General features: G+C 47.0%; 1 protein-coding gene across 1 annotated transcript; it reads left to right on the top strand.

Moving 5' to 3' along the window:
• The first annotated feature begins 2,107 nt into the window (after nt 1-2,107).
• LOC120916277 (mucin-5B-like) lies at nt 2,108-10,122 on the top strand. The gene is made up of 4 exons (XM_040327157.1): nt 2,108-2,264; nt 6,183-6,243; nt 7,911-7,943; nt 9,651-10,122. The coding sequence occupies exons 2-4, from the start codon at nt 6,207-6,209 to the stop codon at nt 10,025-10,027; spliced, it is 447 nt and encodes a 148-aa protein (XP_040183091.1). The 5' UTR covers nt 2,108-2,264; nt 6,183-6,206; the 3' UTR covers nt 10,028-10,122.
• Nucleotides 10,123-11,444: the final 1,322 nt, after the last annotated feature.

The following is an 11,444-nucleotide window of genomic DNA, read 5'->3' as shown; positions in this document are numbered from 1 at the left end:
ACAATCTAGATTGTGATTGTGCTTTATAAGGACTCTTGGGGGATTCCAAGGTGATGGGTCCTTTGAGTGTGATTTATTTTGTGTGATTTATGTGCATCATACTAGGGAACATACATACAGGTTGGAGCCCCATTTACTCTTCCTGGGAACATTTCTGCACATACAAATCTGACCCACAATATCCCATAGTGATGTACTTGCACATCCTGAATTTCCATATGTATGTCCAAATACCATGTGAACATTGGGAGGGGAGCATATGCATCTGTATCATACAGTGCCTTGAAAAAGTATTCATACCCCTTGAAATTTTCCACATTTTGTCATCTTACTACCAAAAACGTAAATGTATTTTATTGGGATTTTATGTGATAGACCCAGGGCTTGTGAAAGGATCTTTGACATCCTAGGCGAAACCTACAGCTCAGCTCTCCCTGCTTGATGAACAGTGCAGGGAGAGGAGAGCACAGAAGAGGGTAATGCCGCGTACACACCATCACTTTATGTGATGAAAAAAAACGACACTTTCTGTGAAGTAAAAAATGACGTTTTTGAAACTTCAATTTTCAAAGACGAAGTTGCCTACACACCATCGTTTTTCTCACAATGTTCTTGCAAAGCGAGGTTACGTTCCACCACGTTTTACCATTGAAGCTCGCTTCATAAGTAGCTTCTGGGCATGCGTGGATGAAAAAACGTCTTAGAAAACAACGTTTTTTGCTACACACGGTCAATTTCTGTGTAAATGCTTCATGCTTCAATTTTTTTTGGTCGTTTTTTACAAGACATAAAACGACGTTTTCCCCCACACACAGTCAATTAAAGTGACGTTTTTAAAAACGTCATTTTTTTTCATCACATAAAGTGATGGTGTGTACGCGGCATTAGGCTTTTCTGGTGCTGCAACCAAGGGACCAGACCCGCCCCTGGCAACAGGACAAGGGAGACTTTTTATTGGTCAGTGGGGCCTGAAACTATTTGGTTGGTAAGCCCTGAGTGAGTAACTCCCACCCACCACCGTATGAACTGAGCGCTGCCAGAAGCCATGCAGGGTGAGGGGTTCTAGTTGGAAAGGGGTTAACTGACTTGAAAAAAAAGAGAGAAAGGCCGGGTGCCATGGAAGTCGGCTAAAAAAAATGTTATTAAGTCAGGTGAGCAATGAACAAAAGCGAACGTGTTTCGGCCATCACGCCTTAATCATGGCAAACTGACTTGTGGTTCGCCCAGGATTGGTAAGTCCTTATATGGGATCTGGAATTCGGAGCCTCGGAGAGACTTTGGGTGGGAAAGAGGCTCCAACCCCCGAGTGAAGGGACTTTGGTTACTGAAAAAGGTTACCCTGCCTGCAGGGAAGGTCTGGAAGGAGTCAGCACCTGTCGCTGAGGTGATGAGGCTATGAGATAATGTGGACTGTCTGGTGACTGAGACATTGTTTGCTGAGCTCCTGCCGCTTTTGCAGTACACTGATCATATATGATCAGAGACTGCAGACATGATGCAACAGATGGTCATTGACTGTATATACGATACAAGAGATGGTCAGAGACTGCAGACTTGATACAAGAGATGGTCAGAGACTGCAGACATGATGCAGGAGACGGTCAGAGACTGCAGACATGATACAGGAGACGGTCAGAGACTGCAGACATGATACAAGAGATGGTCAGAGACTGCAGACATGATACAAGAGACGGTCGGAGATTGCAGAGCTGATACAAGAGATGGATGGACAAAATGATTGATTGCAGCTCAGGGCAGCTTTTAATAATAAAAGGTGAATATTGTTTGAAAAATGATGTTGCAGTTTATTGTTTTATGTCGGGAAATTATTCCTGGAGAATTGTAAAGCTGGACTAGAATGGAGGAAGAAAGCAAACGATCCGCTGAATACCGAGGGCCCACTTTGGATCAGTAGAGGGACGAGGAAGATCCCAATTAAATGACACAGCGACACCATAGCGTGCGAACCTCCTCATTATAGAGCTGAGTGTTCGGGGCTCTGGGCTTCCTTCTTTTATATCTGTAACTCTGACGACAAAGTGATGTCATGTATGAGTCACAACAATAGAAATCCTGAATATACAAGAACTGGGAATTAACTACAGCGCCGCACCCATCTCCACTCATCTCCTGTATGGCCACACCCATCTCCTGTATGGTCACACCCATCTCCTGTATGGTCACACCTACACCTCTCATCCTATATAATCCTGAGCCGGGCCATACCTGATACAGGACCCGACGACTACGACTACCCCACACAGGTCAGTGCCACAGCCAGATATTCCAGCATTTTTTTACTCATCAACTTATTATTTCTGAGATAGATTTATTTAAGTGTTATTTTACAGCTTTGTTTGTATCGTAATATGATTATATATATATATTTTTTTAAGCTTTAACCAGTTCAAGCAATATTTATCATTGACAAAAGTTGCTTTCGATATCTTTCATAAAGGTCCTTTTCCAGACACTTGTTATAGGGTGACAATGCTTTGTCCCTGGCTCCCAGATGTGCTGCTGCTTTGTCACCCAATCACCTGGGCTCCTAATTGAGACTACTAGCTAGATTCAGGATGACAAGCGCATACTTGCGGCGGCGTAGCTTATGGCATTTAGGCTACGCCGCCGTAAGTTCGCGAGGCAAGTACATGATTCACAAAGTACTTACCTGCCAAGTTACGGTGGCGTAGCCTAAAGCGGGCGGGCGTAAAATAGGCTGAGGGGGCGTGTTTTATGTTAATTAGGCTTGACCTGATGTGATTGAAGTTTTTTTGGAACTGCGCATGCGCCGTGCGCCTACATTTCCCAGTGTGCATTGCGGCTAAGTCCGCCGCACGGGCCTATTGATTTCGACGTGGACGTAAACTACGTAAATCCCTATTCACTGACGACTTACGCAAACGATGTAAATTTTTCGAATTTCGACGCGGGAACGGCGGCCATACTTAACATTACTATTCCATCTATTTGATGGAATAACTTTAGGCCGCTAATGCATTACGTAAACGGCGTATCTGTACTGCGTCAGCCGGGCGTACGTTCGTGAATTGGCGTATCTACTGAATTACATATTCTACGCTGACCGCAATGGAAGCGCCACCTAGCAGTCAGCCTAAAAATTACACTTTAGGATACGAGGGTGTAAGACACTTACGCCGCTCGTATCTGAGCCTAATTTAAGCGCATCTGAGAATACGTTTAAATTAGCGCGGGCGCACATTCAGACTTAGGCTGGCGTATCTACTGATACGCCAGCCTAAGTCTCTCTGAATCTGGCTATACAAGCGTAAATTCATTCTGTTCAATTTAATTGTGCAAATGAGGAAAATACTGCATTGTGGCCACTAGATGGAGCTGACTATAATAAGGACCGTAGTATGTTTCTTAGCGCCATCTAGTGCCCATAATCAGGGTCGGCGCTACCACTAGGCAAACTAGGCAGCTGCCTAGGTTGTACTGCCTCCTAGGGCGCCTGGCCGCTGGTGTTCCTGCCTTCTGGCTCCGCAAGCATGTAATTAACGCTCCGCAGGCAGCCGCTCCATCTGTCCGTAATGTCAAAGGCGCAGCGGCAGCGGACTGTGTCCTGAAGCCAGAATGGAAGAAAACCAGTCTCTGAGTCAGTGGCGTATCCATGTTTTTGGCTAGGAGGGGGTGGGCACTGGGACCCACACTGCACACAAGGATCGGTGCTTGGGTGGGGGTGTCGGTACTTGGGTGGGGGTCTGCACTGATGGAGAGGTCAATACTGATGGAGGGGGTCTGTACTTAGTGGGGGGTCTGTACTGAGGGGGAGGGGTCTGTACTGAGAGGGGTCTGTACTTAGTGGGGGGGGGGTCTGTACTGAGGGAGGGGGTCTGTACTTGGTGGGGGGTCTGTACTGAGAGGGGTCTGTACTTAGTGGGGGGGTCTGTACTGAGAGAGGGGGTCTGTACTTGGTGGGGGGTCTGTACTGAGAGGGGTCTGTACTTGGTGGGGGGTCTGTACTAAGAGGAGTCTGTACTTACTGGGGGGGGTCTGTACTGAGGGAGGGGGTCTGTACTTGGTGGGGGGTCTGTACTGAGAGGGGTCTGTACTTAGTGGGGGAGGTCTGTACTGAGGGAGGGGGTCTGTACTGCAGGTGGAGTGTCTGTATTAGTTGAGGGGGGTCTGTACTGCGGGAGGGGGGTCTGTAGTTGGTGGGGGGGGGGTGACACCAACCCTAGTGACGCCACTGAGGTTTCTTCACAGAAAGAGCTGTGAAATGTGGAACAGACTCCCTCCAGAGGTGGTTCTAGCCAGCTCAGTAGATTGCTTTAAGAAAGGTCTGGATACTTTCCTAAATGTACAGAATATAACTGAGTACTGACATTTGTAGGTAAAGTCGATCCGGGGAAAATCCGATTGCCTCTCGGGGAATCAGGAAGGAATTTTTCCCCTGCTGTAGCAAATTGGATCTCATGCTCTGCTGTTTTTTTTGCCTTCCTCTGGATCAACTGTGGGTATAGAATTGTGTATATGGGATTGTACAATATTATTATTATTATTTTTTTTTTTTTTATGGTTGAACTAGATAGACTTGTGTCTTTTTTCAACCTGACTAACTATGTAACTATGTAACTGTGTATATACAAATAATTTGCATAGCTATTTGTCCAGCGAATCTAACTGTACATCGATCTGCGCAAAGTTGGCAAAATCAAACGTTCTTTAGGGTATTTTCTCTCCTTTTTTTAATTAAAGGGGTTGTAAAGGTAAATGTTTTTTCACCTTAATGCATCCGCTGTCAATCACAGAGGTCAATCATAGCTGTCACATCTGCTGTCAATTACAGCGGATGACGCGGCCCGCCGGGGGGCGGGCCCGAGTGATACAGTCGGCGGCTATGGCCGACGCTGTATCACGGTAGCGCGCTTGCAAAAGCTTTCCAGAGCTCGCATGAAGGTGGAAAGCTTTTGCGAGGAGGAGCCGAGACAGCCGCCGAGGGACCCCAGAAGACCGGATTCGGGGGCCACTCTGTGCAAAACGAGCTGCACAGTGGAGGGAAGTATAACATGTTTGTTATTTAAAAAATCCGAGGAGCATTATAACAAGAGATACAATGTAACAATTTTAGAAAATAAATGTAACCAATAGCTAATCATGTTTTGCCAATCCATAGCATTGTCTAGAATTGTTACTCTGTGGCCTGGATTCAAGAAGCAATTGCGCCTGTGTAACCATAGGTTACACAGCGCAATTGCTTACTTGCCCCGGCGTAACGAATGCTCCTGATTCAGGAACCTGGTTACGCCGACTGCAGCCTAAGAAATGCGCGGCATAAGGCTCTTATGCCCGCATATCTTAGGCTGCATTCTTGCGATGGCCGCTAGGTGGCGTTCCTGTTGTGCTCAGCGTATAGTATGCAAATTGCATACTAACGCCGATTCACAACGTTGTGCGAGCCCTGCGTACACAATTTACGTTGTTTCCGTACGGCGTTTTTTGCGTAAGGCTGCCCCTGCTAATAGCAGGGGCAGCCAATGTTACGTACACCCGTCGTTCCCGCATCGCGAAATTTGAATTTTACGTATTTTGCGTAAGTGAATCGTGAATGGCGCTGGACGCCATTCGCGTTCACTTTGAAGCAAATGATGTCCTTGCGACGTCATTTGCCGCAATGCACGTCGGGAAAGTTTCCCGACGGAGCATGCGCTCTACGATCGGCGCGGGAACGTGCCTAATTTAAATGATTCCCGCCCCCTACGGGATCATTTAAATTGCGTGCGCTTGCGCCGGGCATTTTGCCGGCGCGCCCACGCAATTTACTGAGCTACTGCTCCTTGAATCAAGGGCAGCGCAGCAAATTTGCGGGGGCGCAGGGCAAAAACGTTGCCCTGCGCCTCCGTAAATAATGCACAATTCTACCTGAATCTAGCCCCTTATCTCTTGTTACAAAGAGCCGTGTATTTCTAGTCTCCTCTGCTCCATCTAGTGGCCATCAGGTGGTATTTTGCCACTGCTTCTAATAAAATAACAATTGCACAGAACTGATGTCTATGCAGATTGGATGGACAAATAGGGAAATTGCACTTTTTAAGAAGCAAAGCTCAGTAATGTCAATTTGTTTGAAAAGTGTAATCATGTAGTATATTGTAATATAAATGTATATATATATATTTCTGTGTCTCATGTGCGGCGCTCGTCCTTTCTCTTTGTTTCAGGAAACTGATAAAGTCTTGGTGATCATGGGGCCGTCCTCTGCATTCCTTCTGGCCCTAATTGGTGAGTAGAAATTATTTATGACGTCTACAATGATTTACATTGGAGTCAGGCTGGGACATTTCAGTATATCCTCACCCTGAGATCCAAGATGGTGGTGGTCATCCATAATAATCATGTAATGGCGCAATGTTCATCAGTGTGTGATCAACGTTCCTCTATGATGGTGTAGTCTTTGGACCAGGGGCCCCAAACTTAAAACAAAGGGCTACTTCACTGTTTTGGGTGCTGGACTGTGGTCAGTTGGAGTAAAGGGAAAGTAGAAGTAAAAATGACCATGGTCAGAATGGTGGCCAGAGCATTATGGTTATTGGATGAAACAACCTCCCAGCATTGGGGTCATTGGATGTAATAACCCCCCAGCACTGGGGTAGATGGGTGTACTTACCCCCCCCCCCCAACATTGGGGTCACTAAGTGCAATAACCCCACAGCACTGAGGTCAGTGGGTGTAAATACCCTCCCCACCATTGGGGTCAGTGGGTGTAATAACCACACAGCACTGGGGCAGAGGGTGTATTAACCCTCCCCAACATTGGGGTCATTGAGTGTAATAACCCCACAGCACTGGGGTAAGTGGGTGTAAATACCCTCCCCACCATTGAGGTCATTGAGTGCAATAACCCCACAGCATTGGGGTAAGTGGGTGTAAATATCCTCCCCAACATTGGGGTCATTGAGTGTAATAACCCCACAGCACTGGGGTAAGTGGGTGTAAATACCCTCCCCACCATTGGGGTCAGTGAAAGAAAAACAGAACCCCCTCCCCCAGAATTGGGACCAATGAAGTACTAAGAGTCAGAGACCCTCTTTGACATTTGGGTCAGTAAGAGCAATAATAGACCTTTTCCCTGGCAACAGGTCAGTGGGAGTAAACCCCCTCCCCCTTTCCCTGACATTGAAGTCAGTGGGAGTGATAAAAGTTCCCCCTCCCCCAGCATTGGGTTCAGTGGGTGTAATTATCCCTTAGCATTGGGGTCAGTGGGTGTAAAAATCCCCCAGCATTGGGGTCAGTGGGTGTAATAATCCCCCAGCATTGGGGTCAGTGGGTGTAATAATCCCCCAGCACTGGAGTTAGTGAGTGTAATAATCCCCTCATCTCCTCTGGATTTGGGGTCAGTGAGCGCAATAGAAGTCCCTCAGCAATGGGGTCAGTGGGAGTAAAAAAGGACCACAATCCCCCAGCCTTGGTATTATGAATAGTAATAAAAGTCCACCCCCTCATTATTGGGACCAATGGAGTAATAAAATACCTTCTCTGGCATTTGGGTCAATGGTAGTAATAACAGACCCCCTCCCAAAATTGGAGTCAATGGGAGTGATAAAAGACCCCCTCCCCCTGGCATTGGGGTCCGGGGTGGAATTAAAGGCCCCCTTCCCCCTTGATTGGGGTAGAAAATCTCCTTCCCATCCCCTGGCATTGGAGTAAAATGGTGTAATAAAAGACGGCCTCTATGTTGCCACCTACAGGCTCTCAATGGAACAACAATTTGAAAAAAAAAATTAAACCTTACAGAGGTTTTAATCTTTCCTTACTCCATATAAAATAATGATTAAAAAAAAGTGTTAACTTTAGATTTACTTAAAGTTGTTAAACTTTTTTCTTTTAACATTTAACAGTTGAAAAAAAATTAAAAAATATTTTATTTATAATTACTTTTTATTTTCTAGGTGCCTCCTTCATACTAATAAATGCTGGACCAGGTATTTATACAAATGAAATCCTTCTATAGAGGACATAGGGGATGATGGTGTAACCTGGAGGGAGGGGCATATTGGGCAGATGTACAAGGACCCTCTGTGACTGTGGGGGCCCATTTATATTAGATCCAGCCACCAAAATTCACTGACTTTTACCCAAAATCTCAAATATTGGTTTTGTGAAAGCCTGGTGCTCCACGTCAGATAATATTCATTCAGAGTGAATAAAAAAATAATACTACATAATGGCCACTAGATGGAGCTGCCGATCATAGGAAATAAATATAAAATTCTAGTGGCCATAATGCGGTATTTTCCTGATTCACTCGGCTCCATCTGGTGGCCATAATGCAGATTTTTCCTGGTTGACTATTTTTAATGAATGGTTAACGTTCAACCCAGAGAGTAAATAGCCAAATGACATCTGATTTTGCCCAGATTCACAACAACAAATTTACATGGAGAGAATTTTATTTACAAACACAGTGGAACTTCGGATTGCGAGTAACGCGGCAAACGAGTGTGTTGTAATACGGCCTATTCTTTGTTTTAAATTCTGACTCAATTTGCTCGTTGTCTCGCAAGAGGAGCAGGATTCAAGCTGCTGGGGTGTGCAGTACCACATTTGGCCAGAGGTGCGGGGGGGGGGGGGGTGTCGGTGATGCTACTGTACTCTCCTTGATAGAATGATTAAACCAGTCTATATACATTTTAAGGTAAAACAATCTCCCTGATTGGTTCAACTCTAACCAGGTTACTGCCATCTAGAGGAATTTCTTGGGTAGGACAGCCTGGGGAGCCAAAGTGAAATGAATGGGCCGGATTCAAAGAGATTTGCGCATTATTTACGGAGGCGCAGGGCAACGTTTTTGCCCTGCGCCCCCGCAAATTTGCTCCGCTGCCCTTGATTCACGGAGCAGAAGCTCCGTGAATTGCGCGTGCGCCCCGGCAAAATGCCCGGCGCTAGAGCACGCAATTTAAATGATCCCGTAGGGGGCGGGAATCATTTAAATTAGGCGCGTTCCCGCGCCGATCGTAGAGCGCATGCTCCGTCTGGAAACTTTCCCGACGTGCATTGCGGCAAATGACGTCGCATGGACGTCATTTGCTTCAAAGTGAACGTAAATGGCGTCCAGCGCCATTCACAATTCACTTACGCAAACAACGTAAAATTAAAATTTCGCGACGCGGGAACGACGGGTATACGTAACATGGGCTGCCCCTGCTAATAGCAGGGGCAGCCTTGCGCGAAAACCGCTGTACGTAAACAACGTAAATTGCGTACGCAGGGCTCGCGCAATGTTGTGAATCGGTGTTAGTATGCAATTTGCATACTATACACTGAGCACAACGGGAACGCCACCTAGCGTCCACCGCAAGAATGCAGCCTAAGATATGCGGGCATAAGAGCCTTATGCCGCGCAGATCTTAGGCTGAAGTCGGCGTAACGAGGTTCCTGAATCAGGAGCATTCGTTACACCGGGGCAAGTAAGCAATTGCGCTGTGTAACTATGGTTACACAGGCGCAATTGCTTCTTGAATCCGGCCCACTGAGTTTAAACAATTCCCAAAGACGGGAAGGCTGCTCTGGTCGGAGGAGTACGTTGTCTTATTGTATTGCCTACTGTATTGTCTATATGGAGGAGTACGTTGTATTGCCAAATGCAGATTTCTCTTGCATTTATGTAATTATTTTTTTTTTTTTTTTAGTCACTGACCCTCAATGCCCAGGAACACATGAATATAACTCCTGTGGGTCGGCCTGCCCAGCAAACTGCAGCCACCCCATCCCCCCTCCGTGTATTGCGATGTGTGTGAAGGGGTGTTTCTGCAAGAAGGGCTACTTGGCGCATGGAAATGGAGGCTGCGTCAAAGAAGAGGAATGCAGAGCTTGTACGGGGAACAAAGCGTACACCAGCTGCGGGAGCGCCTGTCCCGCGACGTGCAGCAACTGGAAGAAAAACCGCGTCTGCACCCTGCAATGTGTCAGCGGGTGTTTCTGTAAGCCCGGATTTGTGATCCTGAGTGAGGGGGGTGAAACCCGCTGCGTCCATCCCGGGGATTGCCCCTCTGCTAAAAAACAATGAACGGTGGATTACAGGAGGATGCTAATATAAATACAGGCTCTGGTATTTATACTACAGTGTAATTATTTGTAACAATAAATATGCAAATAAAAAAATGTGTGTGTATTTATGTATCTATATACAGGGGAGAAAAAGTATTTGACCCCCTGCTGTTTTTGTACGTTTGCCCCACTGACAAAGAAATGATCAGGCTATAATTTTAATGGTCAGTTTATTTTAACAGTGAGAGACAGAATAGCCATAAAAATACAGCGGAACCTCGGATTACGAGCGTAAGCCGTTCCAGGAGAATGCTTGTAATCCAAAGCACTCGCATATCAAAGCGAGTTTCCCCATAGAAGTCAATGGAAACAAAAGTAATTTGTTCCGCATTGACTTCAATGGCATGCAATACCGCATGCGGCCAGAGGTGGGGGGTGCCAGAGAGCTTTGGAAAGGCCAGAGGACACCTCAGGTGACCTCGGCAAACCTTTCCGAGCATTTCCGAATGGCGCCCCCCCACCTCAGGCCAAACGCAGTACTGCACACTGCTTTGGCCTGAATCCTGCTCGTTTAGCGAGACAACACTGGCAAACCGATTTCGGATTTTTTCAAATACAGCACTCTCCTATTGCCCGGGGGTCCCATAATATCCTATGGCCCGGGGGTCCCATAATATTCTATTGCCCGGGGGCCCCATAATCTCTTATTGCACGGGGGCCCCATAATCTCTTATTGCCCGGGGGCCCCATACTCTCCTATTGCCCGGGGGCCCCATAATCTCCTATTGCCCGGGGGGGCCATAATCTCCTATTGCCCGGGGGGGCCATAATCTCCTATTGCCCGGGGGCCCCATAATCTCCTATTGCCCGGGGGCCCCATAATCTCCTATTGCCAGGGGGCCCCATAATCTCTTATTGCCCGGCGGTCCCATAATCTCCTATTGCCCGGGGGTCCCATAATATCCTATTGCCCGGGGGTCCCATGAGTTGTAAGTCCGCCCCTGCCAGTCTTCCTTCTGGGGCCGCGGACACCGGCTGGGTGACTGGCCGAAGCCACGTGACGTCACTCCCCCGAGGAGATGCCGGTCACGGCATACGCTCTTGAAGAACGGCATGGGTGACCGTTCCTTCAGAGCATGCACGCCGATGACGTCAATATTTACTAAGCGGCGCACCCCTAGAATAAGGCTCCCCTTGTTAAAAAGCGGGGTGGTAGGCTTTTGGTGCACGCAGGAGCCCCATGAACTCAGAGCCACAATATCCTATTGTGAGGAACTTGCACATCCTGAATTTCCAGATGTAGGTGCCAATACTAGGGGAACATTGTGTTCTGTACTGAGTGCTACATTATGACATAACACAGGGAGGTCACAGGTTTCTTCACTTATAATAATAATAATAATGTAAACAGCCGTATTACGCAATCTGTCATTAAC

Source organism: Rana temporaria, chromosome 10 (genome assembly GCF_905171775.1).
Source record: "Rana temporaria chromosome 10, aRanTem1.1, whole genome shotgun sequence".
NCBI classification, from domain to species: Eukaryota; Metazoa; Chordata; class Amphibia; order Anura; family Ranidae; genus Rana; species Rana temporaria.
This window is presented reverse-complemented; position numbering and strand designations above follow the sequence as displayed.

Excerpts from the sequence above, each read along its gene's own strand:
- LOC120916277 (XM_040327157.1), top strand. The coding sequence starts at position 6,207 with ATGGGGCCGTCCTCTGCATTCCTTCTGGCCCTAATTG. Across the intron at positions 6,244-7,910 it reads ATTCCTTCTGGCCCTAATTG|GTGCCTCCTTCATACTAATA; the intron begins GTGAGTAGAAAT and ends TTTATTTTCTAG. Across the intron at positions 7,944-9,650 it reads ACTAATAAATGCTGGACCAG|TCACTGACCCTCAATGCCCA; the intron begins GTATTTATACAA and ends TTTTTTTTTTAG.